The 24,545-nt window shown below is 36.4% G+C and overlaps 1 protein-coding gene and 1 long non-coding RNA gene across 3 annotated transcripts in view; one reads left to right on the top strand and one right to left on the bottom strand.

Annotated features, from left to right (window-relative positions):
- The window catches only part of REL (REL proto-oncogene, NF-kB subunit), a 38,654-nt gene extending 14,312 nt beyond the window's left edge, over window positions 1-24,342 (top strand). The window contains exons 4-10 of one of the 2 annotated variants that reach the window (XM_013996137.3): window positions 4,774-4,865; window positions 15,628-15,768; window positions 17,044-17,148; window positions 17,253-17,465; window positions 18,674-18,742; window positions 19,169-19,240; window positions 20,641-24,342. In XM_013996137.3, the coding sequence (XP_013851591.1) occupies window positions 4,774-4,865; window positions 15,628-15,768; window positions 17,044-17,148; window positions 17,253-17,465; window positions 18,674-18,742; window positions 19,169-19,240; window positions 20,641-21,386 (1,438 nt within the window). In that variant the 3' untranslated portion in view covers window positions 21,387-24,342. Of the gene's footprint in view, window positions 1-4,773; window positions 4,866-15,627; window positions 15,769-17,043; window positions 17,149-17,252; window positions 17,466-18,673; window positions 18,743-19,168; window positions 19,241-20,613 lie in introns of both variants that reach the window. The other variant, XM_005662527.4, reaches the window with a different exon arrangement.
- LOC146404777 (uncharacterized) lies at window positions 8,574-17,366 on the bottom strand. Its single transcript, XR_014841887.1, has 2 exons — window positions 17,215-17,366; window positions 8,574-11,635 (listed from the first exon to the last, which is right to left on the bottom strand). It is a non-coding gene; the product is annotated as an uncharacterized LOC146404777 (long non-coding RNA).
- Window positions 24,343-24,545: the final 203 nt, after the last annotated feature.

The raw sequence follows: 24,545 nt of genomic DNA, 5'->3' as shown, positions 1-24,545 counted from the left end.
AATTTCTAATTAAGCATGTTCAGACATATAGCTATAATGATGTTCATTGAGGCTTTGTAATGGCAAAAAGAGGAAAGCCAAATAATAAACAGAAAGGGATTGGTTAAATAAAACTGGCACATCCATACAGTGTATTCCTATTTAGCCTTAAAAATAATATTGCAAGAGTTCCTGTTGTGGCGCAGCAGAAACGAACCCAACCAGTATACATGAGGACACAGGTTAGGTCCCTGGCCTCGCTCAATGGGTTAAGGATCCGGTGTTGCCGAGAACTGTGGTGTAGGTCACAGATGTGGCTTGGATCCTGAGTTGCTGTGGCTGTGGGCAGCAGCTGCAGCTCAGATTTGATCCCTAGCCTGGGAAAAAAGTGTACATATTCATGGTAGTATAAACACTAAGATGTCGATAGTAGTTGGTCCCTGGGTAGAAGAATTGTGAGGTTTTATGTTCTCTTAACTGGTGTTTACTTTATAATTCATTTTTTATAATGAACTTGTATTGCCTTGGAGGAAAAATGAAACATTTCAACAGGAAAAAATTAGTAGCCTCCTTAAATTCTATTTAGAAAATATTTTAGTAACCTTTAGAAAATATTCTTTTTTGTTTGTTTGTTTGTTTTTTAGGGCCACTCCTGTGGCATATGGAGGTTCCCAAGCTAGGGGTCCAATTGGAGCTGAAGCCAGTGGTCTATGCCAGAGCCACAGCAATGTGGGATTTGAGCCACGTCTATGATCTACACCATAGCTCAAGGCAACACAGGATCCTTAACCCACTTAGTGAGGCCAGGGATCGAACCTGCGTCCTCATGGATTCTAGTTGGGTTCATTAATCGCTGAGCCATGACAGGAACTCCATAGAAAATATTCTTTAAAAACATTCTTCTTTTACTTACAACACAAAACATAAAATATTTAGTTACACAAACTTGGCAAGAAATAATTCCTGTTTATATTATTTGACCTCCCAATAGCATTTTACATTGTATATTACTCCTCTCTTGAAACATTTTTATTCTTTGATTTCTGATTTTATGAAAACAAACTCTCCTGTTTTACTTCTTACTTGTCTGGCTCTTCCTTCTCAAACTTTTAAATTTTTGGACTACTGTAATTATGTCCAGCAATGCCTGTTGGAACTGTCGTGTTATTCTCAAAATAATGTTTCAGAAGATGTGATTATCAGTGTTTTTCCATTGGTGATATTAATTAGCATTTTGTTGTAAAGGAAAAACTTTCCCATCTTCTCCTACCTCAAAGTACTGTTCTAGACTCATGGATTCTTATATTCAATTTATTGTGATTGAATCCTACTGCATTATCAGCATTATTATTTAGATTTTCAAATTGACCCAAATTTGACCAATGCAAGCCCCTTTAAACTGTTTGCTCTCTCCTTTTGATATTTCCCCTCTTTCTTTGAGCAGTTCTTTACTTTCTGACACAGCAGTGTTTAAGACTGAAGTGTACTTTTCTTGCCCCAGCCTTGAAATCATCAGTTGTTTTTTGTGTGTGTGTGTGTTTGTGTTTGTTTTTTAAGGATCTCTGATGGTTCCTTTCAGTGAGAAATGGTAATAAGTTTGATTTTTTTTTTTTTTTTTTTTTTTTTTTAGCTTGCACCCACAGCATGCAGAAGTTCCCAGGCCAGGGATCAAACCCAAGCCACAGCAGTGACAACTCCAGATCCTTAACTCACTAAGCCACCAAGGGAACCCCCCCCCCCCTTTTGGTCTTTTTTAAGCCCTCACCAGTGCCATATGGAGGTTCCCAGGCTAGGGATCAAATCAGAGCTGTATCTGCTGGCCTAAGCCAGAGCCACAGCAACACTGGATCCGAGCCACATCTGTGACCTACACCACAGCTCATGGCAGTGCCAGATCCCTAACCCACTGAGCAAGGCCCGGATTGAACCTGTGTCCCCATGGATGCTAGTCACATTCATTTCTGCTGAGTCACAAGGGGTACTCTGCAACTCCCCTTTTTTGGCATACTCACTTAAATATCTCAAAAGCACCTCAAATAGAGTATCCCCCCAAACCATGATGTTACCCTGATCATAACCTCTTTCATCTCAAAATTGGTCTTCTAATGTACCTTATTTTACTGGTTGCTATAAATGTCCCAAACATAGGTGTCATCCTTAACAACCCCCTCACAGACATGCACACATAGAATTCACTAACACGTACCTCCTAAATAGGTCTTGAATCTCTTCACCTCTCTCAGTGACTTTCGTAACTGTCACGTAGTTGATCACCTCTCCCATCCTAGGCTTCTGTGACATCATGTGTATCTCCTTTATGACACCTGTCAGGGCTTTGGTTTAGCATTTTTGTGTGTGATTACTTAACAACTGTTTCCCTTGATTAGAGAGCAACATAAACATTTTCTATAAAAGTCCAGATAGTAAATATTTTAGGCTTTGTAGGCCCTGTGGTCTCTGTTGCAACTAGTGAACTCTGCCGTTGTGGCATGAAAGCACCCATAGATAACATGCAAACAAAAGAGTTTGTGTTCCAGTAAAACTTTATTTACAAAACAGGTGGTGGTCAAGATTTAGTCTGTGGACTATAGTTTGCCAACCACTGCTCTAGACTCTAAGTTCCATAAGAAGAGGGAGTGTATATTCCCATTACTTACTAGAGCTGTTCGTGCATAGTAGGAACCCCAGAATTTGTGGAATGAGTCTGAATGAATGAAAAATTGATTCACATAATCTCTAATCTCTGTGATCCTTGGATTTCTCATGTCACAATTTCATTGTATGAATTGCAGTCAAATATGATTATTCAGGTGAAGCAATCAATTAGTGTATAAATATATTAAAATGAAGAGTTCTTTAAAGTAAAATCTTTTGTCAAAAAAAAAGTGAGAACCACCTGAAAAATCTTTCAAAAGAGTAGAATACTTTTGAGAAAGAGGATTATGGTTTCAGGATTTCAAAAAAGGATTATGTGTTCAAGATTTTTTTTTTTTTCTCATCTTTTCTAGGGCTGCATCTGGCCAGAGGGAAGATCTTTGTCTAATTTTTTTTTTTTTTGTCTTTTGTCTTCTTAGGGCAGAACCCATGACACATGGAGGTTCCCAGGCTAGGGGTCTAATCAGAGCTGTAGCCGCCGGCCTATACCACAGCCACAGCAACATCAGATCCTTAACCCACTGAGCAAGGCCAGGGATCGAACCTGCAACCTCATGGTTCCTAGTCAGATTCCTTAACCACTGCACCACAATGGGAACTCTCCTATTTTTTAATTATTAGAGGCAGGAGGAGGAAATATTGAAGGTATTTTAGGTGCTAACAAAATCAGGAGTGTGGTGAATATGAAGAGCATAAACATAAGACACCAAAGCATGGAAGGGGCACATAGGGCAAGCGGCCTCCTGTTGCAAAGGGCCATGTGAGGTTTGAACAAATAGTAATGTTATTATAATCAAGTTTTGCTTCCTTATTCACACCCACCCAACTTTAATGATGTCATGGTTTTTCCATGTGGGAACAAGTATGACTGGTGGTGGTAGGGGAGTTCCCACCACCATCATCTATACTGCATAGATGCAAATTAGTAATATTTGTAGCTGTTGAGAAATTTTCCATAATGACATTTTGAAAATGTTGTTAAATATTATTGTTAGTATTAAATATCTCTCTAATGAAAAAATATATATTTAGATGCTTTCTTATGATGATTATTATAACTTCATGTGGTATGGCTTAAGACATATGCCTGTGCTACTAGCAGTGAAGTCATGTGAAGTCAAAAGCTAGATGTTCGTGGAGTGGAAAGACTCAAGTGTAAGGGGACTAGCAACGACTAGTAAACTGGAGAGCCCTGTGTAAACAGGGCTGCAGGTGCTCAGCTCCAGCCAGGTGCTTCTGTGCCAGTTTATTGTTGCCAGACCTTTAAAATGTCCAAGAGAAGCTGGAAGTCCAGATGTTTATATACAGTTAGCTGATTTTTAAATGTTGGTAGTCTATGCACATTTTTTAAAAGTGTAGTCAATACTTTTATGAGTTCAGCAAAACTATACCTTTAGGTGTCAGCCTGTGGGCAGTTTTTTTTTTTTTCACAACTTTTGCTTTACATTACCAAATGTACAGATTTTATTGATTTGATTTTGAATTTGGGAGGTGAATTTTAGCTTTTTGGTGTCACTTTCCTATTATTTCCTATTAATCTTTGTCTGCTTTGCTATGTTAGATTACGCATGTTAGTAAGATATAACTGTAAAAACACTATATGTAAAAATGATACAGTATTGGCTGGAGTTCCCATTGTGGCGCAATGGTTAACGAATCCAACTAGGAACCATGAGGTTGCAGGTTTGGTCCCTGCCTTTGCTCAGCGGGTTAAGGATCCGGTGTTGCCGTGAGCTGTGGTGTAGGTTGTAGACGCGGCTCGGATCGCACGTTGCTGTGGCTCTGGCATAGGCTGGCGGCTACAGCTCCGATTAGACCCTTAGCCTAGGAACCTCCGTATGCCACGGGAAGCAGCCCTAGAAAATGCAAAAAGACAAATAAATAAATAAATAAAGTGATACAGTATATGCTAATTTTCTTTTAACAGTTCCCTTAGAAATATAACCCCATTTTTTATCCTCACATCTTTACCATAGCAATTGGAAATGTATTTCATGCTTTTAATACCCCATCTAACAGTACAATGACTCTTCAGTGTTGGATCTATGCTTGTTTTAGGCAGTATTCTTTAGTAAAACCTCATTTATGTGTCCTTGTGTCTAGCTGTACAGCAATTTGAAAGTTGTGTTTTCTTTCTAGTTTTCAAAATTTGGGTATTCGATGTGTAAAAAAAAAAGAAGTAAAAGAAGCTATTATTTCAAGAATACGGGCAGGAATCAATCCTTTCAATGGTAAGTATGTTTGATACAATTGTTTCTATTATTTGAGTATTGACTTATTTGTATTAAGTGATTTCTATTTGTATCTTGAACCTGTGGGGTTTTTTTATTACATATTTAAATTAAAGTATAGTTGATTGACAATGTGCCATTGAAACTGTGTTTTAAAAGCTGTCTTAAGTTCTCTGTTCACTTACATACGTGTCTTGTGTCAGAGGAATGAAGTGTATTTAAAATGTTTCAGTTTTAAAAGAATTCTCATTCAGACAGAGCTTTCTACTATCAGCAAAGAGTGTCATTTTTTTTCTAAGAAAACCATCTCAAAAATATTCTGATTCTTTGTGAATGTGGCCATCTTTTCACCACTCCACAGACAATATACACTCCCCTCTCTGAATGTTGAGTAGGCACTGTGGTTATAAGGTATTGGAGTACATTTATCTCAAGGGCATATTCAACAGTGTAACCTAAATTAATTCCAGTGTGAAATATATAGTAGAAGCTATATGATATATTTTCGTGGTGTATTTGTGTACACAGCTAAATATCTACTGTTCATTGGATTTTGTTGGGGAGGCACTATCTGGTGTAGCACTTGGTAATTGTGCCACAGTGGCTGCAGAATAGGTGAGGGCTATATTTTTTGAATAGAAAAATGACTCCCAAGCCATATGCTAACATCCTGTACTACAGTAGTCGCCATTGTAAAGTCATCTGTAGCTTCTTAAATATGCATAATTCAAGTACTGAACAGTTATACAATTTCCAAAGAATAGATTTCTTTGTCATATGTAAGAGAGTCTTACATTGTTGGTTTGTGTTTTTCCTGGATGTATGAAGATAATTTAAGGGATATGGTGATAGTTTAATATGCTCGCAGACAAGTACTGTTTTTATGAATTATCAGATCTGCATCTCTTTTCACTGGGTCTTTATTTTTCATATTTAGTATCATACTAAAAGCAAAAGTCCCTTTCTATTCCTTTAGTCTTACCATAAAAGTCTACTCTTAAATTTGATGTAAAATTTTCTAGAATTTCCTTTATACATGTGTCATATGTGTACATGCTTCTTTATACAATTGGAATCATGTTTTACTTCCTAATCTACTACTCCTTTCTTTTCACTCAGGAATATATCTTAAACATCTTTCCATGTTAGTTCTTATATATCTGGCTTACTTTTTAATGGTACTCTATGGTTTGGATAGACTGTAATTTGTTTATCTAATCATCTATTAATAAACATTTAAGTTATTTTCAGTTTACTAAAAAAACTCCATGGGGAGGGGGAAACTCCATTGAGTAGATACTTTGAGCTCTTAATATGATAATTTCCTTAAATTTTCTCTGCCTTCAGTTCCTTATTTATAAAACAGAGCTAATAATAGTACCTACTTCATAGGTTATAAGAATTAAATGAAGTAAAATATGTAAAGCACTTATGTACTAGGAACTATTCAAAGTGCTGTATGAGTGTATGTTATTAATCTCATGCCTCATTCTGGATTGGTAAAAATGAAAACCGCTAAAGCCCCGAACTTCCACAGATGGCCCATCTGCCTTCTTACTCCTGCCTCCTCCTTTTTAATGCTTTCCCACCAGAGTTAGGAGATGTAGATTTGAATTCCAGCTCTGCCATTTGTATATGCTACATGACTGGCAAAGTTATGTTACCAAAGCTTTGGTTTATCTCTTCTGTAAAGCAGTGTTGTTGGATGATTAAATAAGATAGTGTACATAAAGTGCTCAATATTTACTCCTTGACATACAAAAAATTCTTAATAAGTGGTAGCTATTATTTACAGTCTTGTTTTATACTACTTTATCCCTGTTTCATATTACATCTAGACTTGATGGTCTAATTAAAAGTTGGCCTTCTGGGAGTTCCGTTCATGGCTCAGCAGTTAACAAACTCGACTAGGATCCATGAGGTTGCAGGTTCGATCCCTGGCCTTGCTTAGTGGGTTAAGGATCTGGCATTGCCGTCAGCTGTGGCGTAGGTCGCAGACTCGGCTTGGATCCCACATTGCTGTGGTTGTGGTGTAGGCTGGCAGCTGTAGCTGTGATTCACCCCTAGCCTGGGAACTCCCATATGCTGCAGGTACTGCCCGCCCCCCCCCCCCGAAAAAAAAAAGTTGGCCTTTTACTTTAGTAATGAATCAAAAGTTTTAAATGACCGTACTCTTAATCCAGAAATTTTCCACTTTTGGAAATTGTCCTAAGGAAATAATACTTGGTGGCACTAGGATTTGAACACAGGTAGCCTGGGGCTCTCAGGCACATGGTCTTAGCTATGCTGCCTGGTTGAATACTGGTCTGAGGAAAGACCAATCCTTCCTGTTGGCCTTTCGCAGTATTTGTGTTTTGTTTAGTTTTGTTTTTTTAACATGTAACATACTCTCTATTCCATTCCTTTCTGGTTTTTTTTTTTTTTTTTAAAGAAGATGCATGTCCAACCCAGTCAATTAATTTTATGACAGTGGGTCGTAAACTCTTAGTATGTGCAATGCGCTCTCCACTCTATTCCTTTTTTCTTCCTTCCTCTCTTTCTTTCTTTCTTTCTTAGAAAATGCTTTATGCAGCCCACAAATTAATTTTATGACAGTGGGTCCCAAACTACAATTTGAAAATGTCTACTCTAGATATTTCTAATGCAGCGGATCCATTGACAACACTTTGAGAAACTCTGATATAGTTACTAGATTCAGTTTCTCAAGCATGGCATTTTTAAAGCCCTTCCTAATCTGATCCTTATTTTCCATTCCAGCGCCATATCTAGCTATCATCTGCTGCCTCAAATTCCTGTTCTTCCTCCCTCAAACACACATGCCATCTGAACTTGTTGCCATTCTGAATTATTAGCCATATTTTTTCTTGCTACTATGCCTTTATATACGTAGCTCCTTGCATGGAATGCCTTAGTCTGCCTGGTGAATTCTTTTTGCTCATCCCTCAAGTTTAAGGAGCACTTCTTTCAAGCTTTCTGTGACCATCTCAGAGTGAAGTATTTAATCTGTTTTCCCCAAGTTCTGTACATACTCTAATGTGGTTTGGTATAAATTTATTTACATGTTTCTTTCTCACTAAATTGCAAGACTGAAAAGTAGAGACTGTCTTCTGTGCATCTCTGGCACCTGGACCAGTGTCACATACATTGAAGAGGCTTAATTAAAATTTGTTGAAAAAAATAAATGAGCAAATGAATGATCATGCCTTGTTTGTACTTGTTTACCGAAAATATTCAAGTTCCTCTCCTACCTCAAATGCCCTGAAAGCCTTTTCAGTTCTCTCAAGCCCAAAGTTGTATCCTAATTATATCATTCACTCAGCTATTGATCATTAAAAGCTGTGTGACAACTATTATGTAATTTAATTCTTCAGCAGTTGTTTCCTGAGATGAATTTCATGTTTATTGTAGACATGGTCTCTGATGGAACTTGTTTATATTTCACTTTGACACCTAAAGAGTATATTCGTATTACTGTTATACTAGATACCAATCTTCACAACTAAGTACCTTGAGGTAATGTGTTTTCTCCCTGTATACAGTAGTTTACCCATCTTAAATATGTATGAATTCATTCCTTCAACAGATTTTTACCTTATTTTATACCTATAGTCCTAGGTTGTTCTAGGTGCTCAGGATAAGTCAGTGGAGAGAAAAGACAGAAATTCCTGCCTTTGAAGAGCTTGTATTCTAGTGGAAAGAGACCAACAGTTAACCAGACTGGTGTATAATTTATTAGACAACGAAAAGTGCCAAGGGAAAAAAACAGCAATGTAGTAATGAGCCAGGAATCTGTAGTTAGGGGACAGGTTATAAACTTAAATAGGATGGTTAAAGTAGGCCTCATTTTCTATTCTGATATGGTTTTCATAGTAGAATAATTGTTTTATTGTTTTCCTAGAATATTGAAATAAAACCTAAAATGTGCATTTCTAATACTAAGCAAAACATGCAACATCAATTCCCCTGGAAAAAAAACAAACCTCTAAACTCTAAAAACTAATTAAAATAATCTGATCTCAGCTATAGAATTGTTCTTTCTACATTGTTTATATTATTTTCAGAATACTAATAAATTCTACCACTTAGATATTTGTCAGAGTTGAACCAATACTTTTTAAATAGATGTATCACTTAACATAGGAGAATTCTACTGGTAAAGAATTAAAAGGGACTAGCTCAATTTGTTTTTGTATTATATAGTATATGTTATATACTTATATTAGAAACAGTGGAATTGGAAATGTTTAGCAGAGTAAGATCTACAAATTCTAGTCTTTAGAATCTGTTTATCTTGTTACGACAGTGTTCTCTAAAGTCAAATGTATGAAAATATAAAGACTATTAAAAGTTATTTTTAGGAGTTCCTGTTGTGGCTCAGTGGGTTAAGAACCTAACATAGTGTCTGTGAGGATGCTGTCTGTGAGGATGCAGGTTCAATCGCTGGCCTCACTCAGTGGGTTAAGGATCTGGCATTGCCGAAAGCTGCAGCGTAGGTCTCAGATGTGGCTCAGATCTGGCGTTGCCATTGCTGTGGTGTAGGCTGACAGCTGCAGCTCCAATTCGACCCCTAGCCCGGAAACTTCCATGTGCCTCAGGTGTGGCCATAAAAAAAAGAAAAAATTATTTTACTTTGCACGTATCTAGTATGTTATAAGGTAAGTCCTTATATTTCTTGCCATTAGTTCTTTAAAACAGGAACTGTCTCTTGCAAGCATGGACATACAGCAGTCTAGTATTAAACTTGAGGCTTCATGTAAAATACATATTCAAATCACCTAATATATGCTACAGTCTAAATTGAGGAATTTAATTAAGGACTCCAATATCAAATTTTAACAGTGTCCATTTAGCTGGCACCAAAAAAAATGGCAGACTTCACCGGGGACTCTTCAAAAGCAGGGGAAATTTTTAAATTATTTTCTAGCTATGTGTCTAGTGATATATAAGGAATTCTAATATTCAGTGATTAAAATTCATAAGATTTTTATAAGGAATTTGAAATTCTGTTTTATTAGTCACTTTACTATTTTTCCATGTACAGAGGGCATTGAGTTGCTATGAGAGCATAAAGACTGTTTTGCAGTTGAGTTTGGGGGAATTATTTTATGTTGGTGGTCTAAAAGGCAATACAGTTTAAAAAGACAAGCAGTCTCTAATAGGTTCTTCTCTCTAAAGTCTGATTTAATACAAGAAAATAAGAGCCTTTCAGAGTTCTCTTCGTGGCTCAGTGATTAACACACCTGACTAGGATCCATGAGGATGCGGGTTCAATCCCTGGTCTTGATTACTGGGTTAAGGATCTGGCATTGCCGTGAGCTGTGGTGTAGTTCACAGATGCAGCTTGGATCCCACATTGCTATAGCTGTAGTGTATGCCAGCAGCTGTAGCTCTGATTCAATCCCTAGCCTGGGAACTTCCATAGGCCTTGGATTCGGCCCTAAAAAGAAAAAAAAGAAAGGAAGAAAAAAGAAAAAGAAAATAAGAGCCTTCCCTCACAACTTAAAGCTTAAAAAAGCATGACTTCATTGCAGTCGTTTTAGAAAGCCTTCTTTATTACCCTATGCAGAACTTGGGGCCCTTCTTTTGTGCCTTCAGTATTCTTTGAACATACTCCCATTACAACATTTTTCATGTTACATGATATAATTTAGTTGATGTATCTGTTTCTCATCCAGACTTTAATCTCACTAAGAGCCAGCACTGTCTTTTCATAACTCTGTCTGGCATTTGTTTTAATGTGTAGCGCATATTAGAAGCTCAATAAAAATGCCGAAAGAATAAGTAAATTAATTATAGACCTCTGTGGCCATTTACCTTTTGCCTGGTACACAAGTGCTTAAATGTTAGCTTTTATTATAATTTTGCATTTTAAGTAACATAAATATAACTAAACTTTTTTCTTTTGTTTTTTGTTTTTTGAGGGCCGCACCTGTGGTATATGGAGGTTCCCAGGCTAGGGGTCGAATCGGAGCTACAGGTGCCAGCCTATGCTACAGCCACAGCAACTTGGGATCTGAGCCGCGTCTGAAAACTACACCACAGCTCACGGCAATGCCGGATCCTTAACCCACTGAGTGAGACCAGGGATCGAACCCACAACCTCCTGGTTCCTAGTGAGATTCAGTCCTGCTGCGTCACAACGGGAACTTCTAAACCTTTTTTTCTTAAATGAGACATAGCTCTTAAAATTGTTAACCCATATACTGTATATTTTTGCTCTCTTAATTACTTTTTAAATTTCAGTGATATTTGACAGTAATTAGAATTTTGGAAAAGTCGCACATCCCAGAGCTAGTAGGTGCTATAATTGATTTTAAAATTTTAATTTCTACTTCCAAAAGAAATAAATCATGACAATATCTTTTTGATAAAAATGAAATTTTTACTGCATATACATTGTTCTTATGGCTAAGAAGTGACATTTATTTCTAAAGATAGATTAAGGAGAATAATTGTTACCTTGTGTGAATCCTTTTGATCAAGTATAAAGGGAAATTTTAAACTAGTTTAAGAGAAATTTAAGAGAATTAGGTTTGTCTCACATGTTTTCTGGCTAGATTCTGCACCTATCATTTTCTCACATTGCACAATAAAATATGGCATTTCGTGATATAGAATGATATGTATATATTAAGTAGCCTACAGCAAGCATTACCCTAAGTGGAGGATACATCTTTAGCACTCATTAGCATTAAGAATGAGAAACAGATGTGCACTCTTGCCATTTCTATTCAGCATTGTAGTGGAGACTGTAGCCAGTGCACAGAGACCTGATGTAAAATGAGAAAATAAAACTAATTATTGGAAGCTATTATAGTGAAAACTTAAAAATTGACACACAAAAGTCAATTGTATTTCTGTACATCAATAGCAAATAATTAAAGGAAATATTGTCAGAAAATATAAAATACATAGCAACAGATCTAAGAAATTATCAAGATTTCTTTTGGGGAAACTATAAAATTATTTTGTTATGAGATAATAGAGAATACCTAAATAGATAGGTATATGTGTTCAGTAAAGTTCAACTCAATATTATGTGAAAGCCTATATGGGAAAATAATTTGAAAAAGAGTAGATATATATATATAACTGAATCACTTTGCTGTATACCTGAAACTAACACAACGTTGTAAAGCAACCATACTTGAATTAAAAATAATTTGAAAAATAAAGATAACATGTTTTCCTAAATTGACATTCAGTGAAATTCTATACAAATTCCTCACAAGATTTTTCAGTAAACATAATAGATGATGCTAAGCAGGAAAAGGATACTTTATAGAAGAGGAAAAATGATGAAAAGCTGACCTTATACGATATTAAGATTTACTGTGAAGAGATACCTACAAGATATTAGGGTTTATTATGAAGAAGTACTAATTAAGTAGTGTTGGGGTAACAATAAATAGACTGATCAATGGAGTAAAATTGAGAGCCCAGAAATGGATCTAAGACAGCATGAGAGTTAAGTATATGACAGTGGTAGCATGTCAGATCAAGAGAAAGAGAGGAAATGAAGCTGGGAAAAATGGTTATTTAAGTTGAATTCCCTACCTCTTGCCATATTAAAAAAAATCACATTTCAAATGGATTTAATATAAATCAACACTTCAAAAACTTTCAGTATAAAATATTGGTAAATAGGGAGTTCCCACTGTGGTACAGTGGGTTAAGGATCTGGCATTGTCACTGCAGTGGCTTGGGTTGCCACTGTGACATGGGTTCAACCCCTGGCCCAGGAACTTGCACATGCCATAAAAAAATTGGTAAATAGATTTTAGTCTTTGGCTATAGAAAGACAAGACACAAAGTATTTTCCTAAAACAGTTGATAAATTTGGTATTTTAAATTTCAGTTTATTGTATTATCAGTTCTAGAATTTTGTTTAGTTCCTTTCCTAATAGTTTTAATTACTCCACTAAACTCTCAATATTATCTTTTAACTCCTTAAGTATAGTTATTTTAAATCATGTATCTGGGAACTTAATTATTTGGAGCCTTTGTGGTCTGTTTCCATAGTCTGTTGTTTTTCTTTTTTTAAAAAAAGTTACTTTGTCTACTCTATACCTGCTTATTTAAAATAGAGTACTAGTCATGCTATATGAAAGGTTGTTTAGGTAGAGGGTGTGACCTCCCTTTGGAAGACTTTCTTGTAGTAGGTGGCTAGTTACACTAGCAGTCCCAGATCATTTATTAGTAAATAATTTAGGGTATTTAAAGCTTGGCTTTCATCCTTGTGAGGTCTGGCATCTTTCCATCTAGTTCACCCTTACTTCTAGGGTACAGCTCCAACCACAGCACTGAGCATTTATCAGATCCCCCATACTTGGCAGACCCTGAACTGCTTTATTTTTTGTCTCTTGTCTTTTGAGAGTTCATGTCCTCGTCCTCTTAGCCACTTCTCACAAAATTGACAAGCTCTATCTGGAAAAAAGAAGCTGCTTATTCTGAACTTAACCTCTCTGGGTTTCTGTGATACTGTGATTTATAAAAAATATATCTCCATTCCCATTCTTGGTTTATTAACCAGTTTATTCTTCTTTTATGTGCTGTTTAAAAGGCTTTAAATAAATTTTTCTTAAAGACTTGATTATATAGTAGGATCCACCCAGATAAATGTAACACGACCGCAGTCAGATAAGGAATATTTCCACTACCACCACTACTACTTAGAAAATTTCCTTGGTCCACTTTCCAGTCAATTCCCTCTCCTTGCTCTGGCCTCAGGCAGCTGTTTGCTTTCTGTTGCCATCAATTAGTCTTTTCTAGAATTTCATGTAAATGAAAGTATAAAGCATATATTTTCTGTATGGTTCCTTTTGCTCACATAATATTTTTGATATACATGCACATTTGTGTTCATATCCATAGTTCTTTTTTATTGTATATCTGTCACAATTCGTTTATCCATTCACATAGGTCTGTTTTTAAACTTGTCAGAGCACTTAACTAATTTATTTTTGTGCGTATTGATTACTCTCATCTTTGGAATTGAGAAACATGACCATCTTGAAATTTATATACATTTATATAAAATTTATGTAGTTATAAATTATAAATTTATAAATTATATAAATTTATAATAATTTATATTGCTGTTTAAAAAAATGATTTTGAAGAGGTAGATCTCTCATTGCCTACCTCCTTGTGCCAGTAGAGGATGCTGCTGTGGTACAGGTGTTTGTTTCATGACAGTTGACCTTTTGTACAAATATGTTTTTGTAGGCTCTTTCAAATGCTAGGCTTAAGAATGATGATAATGGGATAATTTTTTATGTTGTGATAGCAACTGAGTGTAGTTTAAATAAAAATAATCAAAATTATATTGTTATTTTTTATTACTTATTGCTAAATATAAAACTAAAGAATTTGAGTTTTATATGTTTTAAATTTAGTATTTCAAATTTCAGTACTTTCTGAAAAATAAAAATTTTCATATAATTTAATGTGTGTATTTCATGTTTTTAAAAATATGGCTATGTTAGTTATGGTTGATTGAAAGAATTATATTTTTTGAAAAGCCAGTAATATTTTCCTTTGAAACTAGTTTCTTTCTTTCTTTTTTATTTTTTTTGTCTTTTTAGGGCTGCACCAGCGGCATATGGAAGTTCCGAGGCTGGGGGTCAAATCAGAGTTATAGCCGCCCTGTCTACGCCACAGCAGCGCCAGATCCGAGCCACGTCTGCGACCTAGACCACAGCTCATGGCAACGCCAGGTCCTTAACCCACTGAGCAAGGCCAGGGATAGGACCTGAGTCCTCGTGGATACTAGTCAGATTTGTTTCTGCAGAGCCGTGACAGACACTCCTAGATTTCTTTTAAATAGCAATTTATCTAACTGTCGTTATATTATATTCTGTTATAAAGAATGTTTTTAGGGAGTTCTCTGGTGGCTCAGCAGGTTAAGGATCCAGTGTTATCACTGCTGTGGCCTGGGTCACTGCTGTGGCAAGGGTTAGATCCCTGGCCTGGCAACTTCCACACATTTAAAAAAAAAAAGAAAAAGTTTTTTAAAAAAGTTTTCAAAACTGTAAAATTTCCCTACTATAGGTTTTTGGTTTTTTTAAATACGTAAACCTAGTTTGCCCATAAAATTTCTTAAGGAAACTATCTGCCTTACCTCACCTAGTATCCCTGTTAGTATTTAATCCCTAAAATATTGATCTAAATTTTATTTAGATTTTCCTGTATATGTCATTTTTATGCAAAATTTATGTAAAATTTTCTAATAAACTTTTAAGAGCAAAGGTTCTCAATTCAATGGCCTGAATTTGAATTCCTGCTATAGCACTTCTTAGGTATGACACTTTGGACAAGTAATTTAATTTCTTTAAAATCAGTTCCTCATCTGGAAAATAGAGTAATTTTTATGCAGATTTTGGAGATAATTTACAGAGTCCTTAACATGTGAGTTGACTAAATACATATTTGTTAAATTAATGAATGAATGCCTACTCTCTGTTGTATGTAACTGGCAACCATTTTGTAAAAATTTGATTTATGTCAATTTTAGATTCTGCACTAAATTCCAGGTGACTGGGATAGTTACTTCCTGACCATGGCTGTAACTTAATGAACTATGTTTAGTAGTGACCACATAATGAAAAAGATAAAAGGCAATTGTGTACCTTTCTGTTTTCATTAGTACAGATTCAGATGCTGCTGAGGGTTATTGCCTATATTGGGCAGGGAGAGGGGTTTAGCAGGATTTTAGTTCTGTGTGACTATTCTGTATTTTTTTTTTTAATGTACTATTCAGTTCCTGAACAACAGCTGCTTGATATTGAAGACTGTGACCTCAATGTGGTGAGATTATGTTTTCAAGTTTTCCTCCCTGATGAACATGGTAATTTGACAAGTGCTCTACCTCCTGTTGTCTCTAATCCAATTTATGATAACCGTAAGTAATTTATTTTTTTGTATATGCAGCCTTAGCTTTTTAAAAATGATTTTTAAAGTATTTTGGTAATTAGAAAAATAATGTATTCATTATAGGAGAAGTTCAAACATTACTGATGTTGATAACAAGGAGAGTAAATCTCCTATAATCTCATCCTCCAAGATGTTTTACCACTTTCTTCATCATGCATATGCAAATACCTTGTGATCATCATCATACAAGCAGTATGTTTTTGGCAACTTTTTGAAAAATCGTCATTGGTTTTTTTTACTTTTTTTTTTTTTCCTCTTAGCAACATACCTTGAACTTCTTTTCCTTTGAGGTATCTTATTCTTTTCAGTAGCTACATATTTCCTTATACGGCTGTATCATAATTTTACTAAATCATGACCCTACTACAAGACATTTGGGTTGTTTCCTTCTCACTTTCTTCTTTTTGCTTTAAAAAATTGTATTGCAATAAATATCCTATATGTGCATATCTTGTGCAAATCTCTCTAGCATCAATTTGCAGAAGTAGAAATACTGGCAAAGGCTAAATCAAAGGATATGGATATTTAAAGTTTTAAAAGATTATGAAATTGCCCTCAAATGTTTTATCTTTGTGTCTGTGTGTATCTCTTATATATGCACCCACCAATGATGTATAACTTCACCTGTTTTGCATGTTAGAAGGATAGTGTCTGGGACAGAGGGCTGTATAGGTAGATCAGAGTATCTTCATCACGGAGAGCTTTGAATACCAGGAAGTTTTTGGAAAAATATTGACCAGATTATGGGAAGCATGAGAGTTGCATTTCCATAGGGTTGTGGTCATAATTTTAAAAAATTAATCTGGTGACTGCGTATAGGATGGATAGGAAGAATCAGGATTTAGAAGCAAGCAGATTTTTTTTTTTTTTTTTTTTTTTTTTTTGGTCGCATCTATAGCATACAGAAGTTCCTGGGTCAGGGATCACACCCATGCCACAGCAGTGACAGCGTTGGCCCCTTAACACACTGGGCCATAAGAGAACTCCCGGAAGCACAGAGATTTAATTAGAGGACATGTCATTGCCTAGAAATGAAGTCATAAGGCTCTAAAGCAGTTTGGGCAATGCCCTTAGGAAAAGAAAGAAGTAGATGTGGATGATTAAGGTATTTAGTGTCCTTTATTTATACACTAATGCATTTGTCTATCCTATAAATTTTTTTCCTAAAACTGTCCATCAAAAAGGAATAAAACATACTACTAACATGGCAACCCATTTAAAAAAAAAAAACCTTTATATGTAGGTGCTCCAAATACTGCGGAATTAAGGATTTGTCGTGTAAATAAGAACTGTGGAAGTGTCAGAGGAGGAGATGAAATATTTCTACTCTGTGACAAAGTACAGAAAGGTATTTTTTTTTGTTTCTTTTTTGTTTCATTAAATTCGGAATATATTTTAGATTAATAGATCTTACCTTGTTTTCCCATTGTTATTTGCTTTTGTATTCCCTAGATGACATAGAAGTTCGGTTTGTGTTGAATGATTGGGAGGCAAAAGGTATCTTTTCACAAGCCGATGTACACCGCCAAGTAGCCATCGTTTTCAAGACTCCACCATATTGCAAAGCTATAATAGAACCAGTAACAGTAAAAATGCAGTTACGGAGACCTTCTGACCAGGAAGTTAGTGAATCTATGGATTTTAGATATCTGCCAGATGAAAAAGGTATGGCTTTTTCATGTTAAGGTTTTATATATGTCTTTTCTTTTTTTTTTGTCTTTGTCTTTTCAGGGTGGCACCCATGGCATATGGAGGTTCCCAGGCTAGGGGTCAAATTGAAGCTGTAGCTGCCAGCCTACACTACAGCCACAGCAACTCCAGATCCAAGCCACATCTGCGACCTACACCACAGCTCACAGCAGCGCCAGATCCTTAACCCACTGACTGAGGCCAGGGATCGAACCCTCATCCTCATGGATGATAGTCAGATTCATTTCCGCTGAGCACAACAGGAATTCCTGTTTTATGTATTTCTTAAAGTTAGTCCTACTAATAACATTTTCTTGTAAGATATATTTGAATACAGTTATGCTTATTCATAATTTATGGTTCTTTTCCTGAAAGTTTTTGGTTGATTTTTGACTGTTCTTTTTTGCTCTGTGAATCTCTTTCTTAGAAAAGGAACCTGGAATAATTTCAAAGTATCTAAACTGTTTATCAAAATTTATTTTATATTTGAGATTCTATTTTGGTCCTTACTGTGTCCTCTGGATAGATGGCAAACTTGTCACTCAGAAAGTGGTCTCTGGAATTCCCTGGTGGCACATTGGGTCAAGGATCCAGTGTTATCAGGTTAGATCCCTGGCCTGGGAACTTCCACATGCCACAGGTGTGGCCAAAAAAAAGTGGTCTCCATTTTGGTCCTTATCTGCCCTTACTGCCTTAATTGACACTGGTGACTCATAGGTGTTACAAGAAAATTAAATGACTATTACAGACTTTTTTTTTGGTCTTTTTAGGGCTGCACCCCCAGCATATGGAAGTTCCCAGGCTAGGAGCTGTATCCGCTGGCCTGCGCCACAGCTGCAGCGACACAGGATATCAGCCACATCTGTGACCTAGACCACAGCCCACAGCAACACCAGATCCTTAACCCACTGAGAGGGCCCAGGGACTGAACCCTCGTCCTCATAGATACTAGTCATGTTCATTACCACTGAGCCATGATGGGAACTCCTAGACTGTTTTTTTACTAAGAGAAAAAATCCTTTATTACTGACTTGGGACATACTTTGTGACACTTATAAACCCATTTTATGAACATTTATTTAACGTACTTTCTATATAGAACTAAAACATCTATATATTTATTAAAAGAGAGGAAGCATAATCCCATGATGATTCACATGCTTTCCTGGTTTCTTTCTAACCAGATACATATGGCAATAAAGCAAAGAAACAAAAAACAACTCTACTTTTCCAGAAACTGTGGCAGGATTGTGGTAAGAACATTTTGGATTGATTTGTATTTAAATAAGTTTGAGGAGGGTTTTTTTGTTTGTTTGTTTTTTGGGGTTTCTTTTTCTTTATGTAGTTTTTCATATTTTAACTGATAACTGTTATTTTTCAAACTGCATTTGTAATTTTTTTTGCTCTTTAGGGCTGCACAAGCGGCATATGGAAGTTCCCAGGCTAAGGGTCTAATTGGAGCTGTAGCCGCCATCCTACACCACAGCCACAGCAATGCCACATCTGAGCCACAGCTGTGACCCACACCATAGCTCCCAGCAATGTGGGATCCTTAACCCACTAAGCAAGGTCAAGGATCGAACCCTCATCCTCATGGATACTCATCGGGTTCGTTAACCACTGAGCCATGATGAGAACTCCCAAACTGCATTTATGATAATGGAAAAATTTTATTGCAGGAGTTAATTTTCCTGAAAGACCTAGACCTAATCCCCTAGGAACAATGGGAGAAGGAAGATTCATCAAAAAAGGTATTTATTCCCTATACAGAATTTCTTGAGATCAGTGCTTTGCACAGGATATTGGAATTTCATTCTGAAGAATGAAAACCACCTCTTTGATATAGTCTATCTACTCATGTATTTTTTTTTTCATGCTCAGAATATTGATTGAATAGATCTCAGCTTCTGAAAGTGTCCTGTTGGCAACTACAATTAAATTTGGGGGATTTATTGTTTGGGATTTTACTAATTACAGTGTGTCATGGAAGAAATGGTTTAGATCTTGCCAGGTGCCTATCTTTATTTATTTGTAAGGTTTTACTATAACACAGTCCATCTGATTGAATATCGTCTATGGATGATTTTCTTATACCAGAGCAGCAGAGTTGAGTAGTTCCACAGAGACTCTATGGCCCACCATGCCTAAAATATTTACTATCCAGCCCTTTGCACAAAAACAGGTTGCCAATTTCTGATTTAGATCATTCTGCTAGGGTTAATTAGAAATCTTTTCTTCTTTTTTATATTCTTAAATCAGTACTTTTTCTTAGTTTAATATGCACAGCAGTCATATAACATGTAAATAAATACAGACTCCATTTTTTATTTAAAGTTTTATTAAAGTATAGTTTTACAATGTTAATGATAATTCATTCATTTTTTTTCTGTCTGGGAATTTTGTAGTGCCTTAGAGTGAGTTATATCTTACTATAGCTTAGAAATTTATGTGGATTTTTCAATCACGATAATGAATGTTTCCTCCGTCCCTCAGTTGTTCTCCTAAAACTGGAGAATATGAAATGACTTTTACTCTTTGGAGACCCATTAACTGAAATTCTGATATTTATCTTTCACAGTTCAAAAATACCTTTTTTTTTTTTTTTGCTTTTTACGGCCACACTTGTGGCATATGGAGGTTTCCAGGCTAGGGGTCTCATCGGAGCTACAGCTGCCAGCCTACACCATAGCTGCAGCAACACAGGATCTGAGCCGCATCTGTGACCTACACCACAGCTCATGACAGCGCCAGATCCTTAACCCACTGAGAGAGGCCAGGGATCGAACCTGCAACCTCACGGTTCCTAGTCAGATTCGTTTCCAATGCGCCACGACAGGAACTCCCAAAATACCTTTATAGGACCTTGGAAATTATATTTTCACAATTAACTGGAATGAAATTTTCTATGCCAAAATAACCAAAATCATTTTATAGGTATTTGTGAAACAATAAGCATTAGAGAAGTCAATTCTGGACTCCTGTAATAGTTACCATTTTTATTTGAAATGTTACATTAATTTCCTTGAAAAATTTTTAGTGTGTTTATGTAATTTTAATTTAGAAATAATACTTTTAATAATTTCGTTCATTTCAGTTTTGTAAAAATACATTTCATCTCCCACAGAATCAAACTTGTTTTCTCATGGTGCAGTTTTGACAGAAACATCCAGGCCAGTTTCAAGTCAAGCAGAATCCTACTATTCCTCATCCATCTCAAGTGCATTGTCACATCCTGCTTCAACCATACCCACAATGGTACCTCAGCCTTCTTCAAGCTGGTCATCAGTGGCCCGCCCCACCTCACGCTCAGTCAATACAAATTCACTGAGTGGTTTCTCACCAGGGACCCTTTCCTCTAATTCACATGTTATCACGCCATTCCTGGAAATGCCTGTTATGAATGATCTGAATACTTCTAATGCTTGCATTTATAATAATACAAATGACATAGGCAGAATGGAAGCATCGTCTGTGTCACCAGCTGACTTATATGGTATTTCTGATGCCAGCATGCTGCCTCATTGTCCTGTGAACATGATAACGCCCAGTAACGACAGCATGAGGGAGACTGATAATCCGAGACTTGTGAGCGTGAATCTTGAAAACCCTTCCTGTAATTCAGTGTTAGACCCAAGAGACTTGAGACAGCTCCATCAGATGTCGTCTTCCAGTATGTCAACAGTCACCAGCTCCAGTACTACTGCTTTTGTTTCCCAGTCAGAGGCATTTGAGGGATCTGACTTTAATTGTGCAGATAACAGTATGATAAACGAGTCAGGACCATCAAACAGTACTAATCCAAACAGTCATGGTTTTGTTCAAAATAGTCAGTATTCAGGTATTGGCACTACGCAGAATGAACAATTGAGTGACTCATTTGCATTTGAGTTTTTTTAGGTTAACTTGTAAGATTTAAATGGTGAATTAATTAAATCTCTTGGAGTTCCCATTGTGGCTCAGTGAAAATGAACCTGACCAGTGTCCATGATGATGCAGGTTCAATCCCAGGCCTTGCTCAGTGGGTTAAGGATTTGGTATTGCCACAAGCTTCCATGTAGGTTGCAGACGTGGTTTGGATCTCACTTTGCTGGGGCATGGGCTGGCAGCTTGAGCGCCAGTTCGACCCCTAGCCTGGGAACTTCCATATGCCGTGGGTGCGGCCATAAAAATTTTAAAAATAAAAAACAAAATAAAGGAAACTTCTAAAAAAAGAATTCAATCTCTTTAAAGGTTGTCACCATTTTGATTTTATCTATGTAGATGCAAAATTTTATATTTCTCTGACTACAACTGTGACACAAGGGAGTTTTTTGGTTATGTTTTAGGGATGATAGTTCAAAAACATATTTATCAGAGGGAATAGTATCTTGAACAACACATGTTTGAACTGTGTGGTCCATTGTGCAGTACACAGATTTTTTTTTTACTGTTCAAGTACTGCAGTACTACACGATTTGAGACGGGCTGAATTCATGGATGCAGAATTGCAGAGACAGGAGGCCATCTGTAGAGTTTTAAAGTTAAACATGGATTTTCCACTGTACAGAGGCTCAGTGCCCCAACCCCTGTGTTGTTCAAGGGTCAACTGTAATTATAACTTTAGGTATGTAGAGGATGGATTGCTCTAACAGGCAGTCTTGGCTTGGGAGCTTCTTGTTTTGCTGGCAGAGAATTTGTCGAGATAAAATGAAAGATGAATTCTCAGTGCTTGAAGCTGCAGCTTAAAAAGGGAGATGAACTCATTTCCCACTTTCAGGAAGAGCTAGAAAAATTTGTCCAGCATTTACAGAAGACTTTTGCTTCAAAAGTAGATAAATCCACACAGACCGAACTCCTAGGCTGTGATGCATTGTGGAATCCTACATACAATTAAACTGGGAATTTCCTGGTGGCCTAGTGGTTAAGGACTCAGCATTGTCACTGCTATGGCTCGGGTTCCGTCTCTGGCCTGGGAACTTCCGTGTGCTATGAGTATGGCCAAAAAACCCCCCCTTTAAACCTGTATATACTCTTGGTATGCAGAATACAAAGTTGGAAACAGTCACAAAAGGAAAATTTTCCAAAATAGAAATTTAAAAGGGCTTTACTATTTCTTCTTTTATTATTTTTTTTTTTTTTCCTTTTGAAGACATGTGATCTCATTCTGTGTGTGGTGGGAATTGTCTTGAGAGTCCTGTCACTTTTTCGCAAGACAGACTGAGAACATTATAGCAAGGCTATAATGTTTTTCCAGGTACACTTTTTTGGTTTTTTAATTTTAATTTTTATTTATTTTTGGGGAGGTTTTTTTGTTTGTTTGTTTGTTTTTTGCTTTTTAGGGCATATGGAAGTTCCCATGCTAGGGGTTGAATCAAAGCTGCAGCTGCTGGCCTATACCACAGGCACAGCAATGCAGGATCCTTAACCCACTAAGCAAGGCGAGGGATCAAACCTGTGTCCCCATGGATACTAGTCAGATTAGTTACCACTGAGCCATTATGGGAACTCCCCTGAGCACTCTTTTATACTTCTTTTATGATGTATTAATATATTCTTAGTTAAGTGAATTAATTCATATTTGCTTTTAAGCAAATTGAAGGTAAAACCTGTAATGGCTATGCCATTGGAAAAATTAATTCCTTATTATTTTTGAGGCCCATGGGCCAAGGTGACCCCTAAGGGGTTTTCTGAGGCTTCTTGGAGTTTCCTAGATTTACATGTAAATAAAAATTTCTTTAAAATGCCAAATTGAGAGGGAACATACCTTGATATAATAAAAGCCATTTATGACAAATCCACAGCAAATACTCAATGGAGAAAAGCTGAAAGCCTTTTTCCACTAAAATCTGAAACAAGGATGCCCACTCTCACCACTTTATTCAACATAGTATTGGAAGTCCTGGTCACAACAACCAGACAAACAAAAGAAATAAAAGATATCCAAATTGGAAGAGGAGAAGTAAAATTATCACTGTATGCAGATGACGTGATACTACATATAGAAAACCCTAAGGACTCCACACAAAAACTGCTTGAACTGATCAACAAATTCAGCAAAGTAGCACAAGATTAATATTCAGAAATCAGTGGCATTTCTGTATACTAACAATGAAATATTAGAAAAGGAATACAAAAATACAATAGCTTTTAAAATCACACCCCCAAAAATTAAATACCTGGGAATAAACCTGACCAAGGAGGTCAAAGACTTACATGCTGAGAACTATAGAACATTAATCAAAGAAATTAAAGAGGATTCAAGGAAATGGAACGATATTCCATGCTCCTGGATTGTAAGAATTAATATCATTAAAATGGCCATACTACCCAAAACAATCTACAGATTCAATGCAATCCCTATCAAATTACCCACGACATTTTTCGCAGAACTAGAACAATCCAAAAATTTATATGGAATCATAAAAGACCCAGAATTGCCAAAGCAATCCTGAGGAACAAAAACCAAGCAAGAGACATAACTCTCCCAGACTTCAGGCAATATTACAAAGCCACAGTAATCAGGACAGTGGTACTGGCACCAAAACAGACAGACCAATGGAACAGAATAGAGATCCTAGAAGTAAAACCAGACACCTATGGTCAATTAATCTTTGACAAAGGGGGCAAAAATGTAAAATGGGAAAAAGACTGTCTTTTCAGCAAGTGGTGCTGGGAAAACTGGACAGCTACATGTAAATCAATGAAATTGGATCACGTCATGCACAAAAATAAACTCAGAATGGCTTAAAGACTTGAACTAAGACATCATCAAACGCCTAGAAGAGGACATAGGCAAAACATTCTCTAACATCAACCTTACAAATGTTTTCTCAGGTCAGTCTCCCAAGGCAACAGAAATTAAAGCAAAAATAAACCAGTGGGACCTAATAAAACTGACAAGCAAAGGAAACCATTAAAAAAAAAAAAAGCAACCTGTGGAATGGGAGAAAATATTTTCAAACAATGCAGCTGACAAGGGCTTAATCTCTAAAATATACAAACAATTTATATAACTCAATGGCAAAAAAAGCCAACACCCCAATTGAAAAATGGGAAAAACCTGAATAGATATTTCTC

Source organism: Sus scrofa, chromosome 3, assembly GCF_054392235.1.
Source record: "Sus scrofa isolate SSC_HxYL_T2T_F1_AM1 chromosome 3, Sscrofa_HxYL_maternal_Yorkshire_Landrace_v2.0, whole genome shotgun sequence".
NCBI classification, from domain to species: domain Eukaryota; kingdom Metazoa; phylum Chordata; class Mammalia; order Artiodactyla; family Suidae; genus Sus; species Sus scrofa.
The sequence above is the reverse complement of the archived record's forward strand: the minus strand, read 5'-3'. Positions and strand labels throughout refer to the sequence as shown.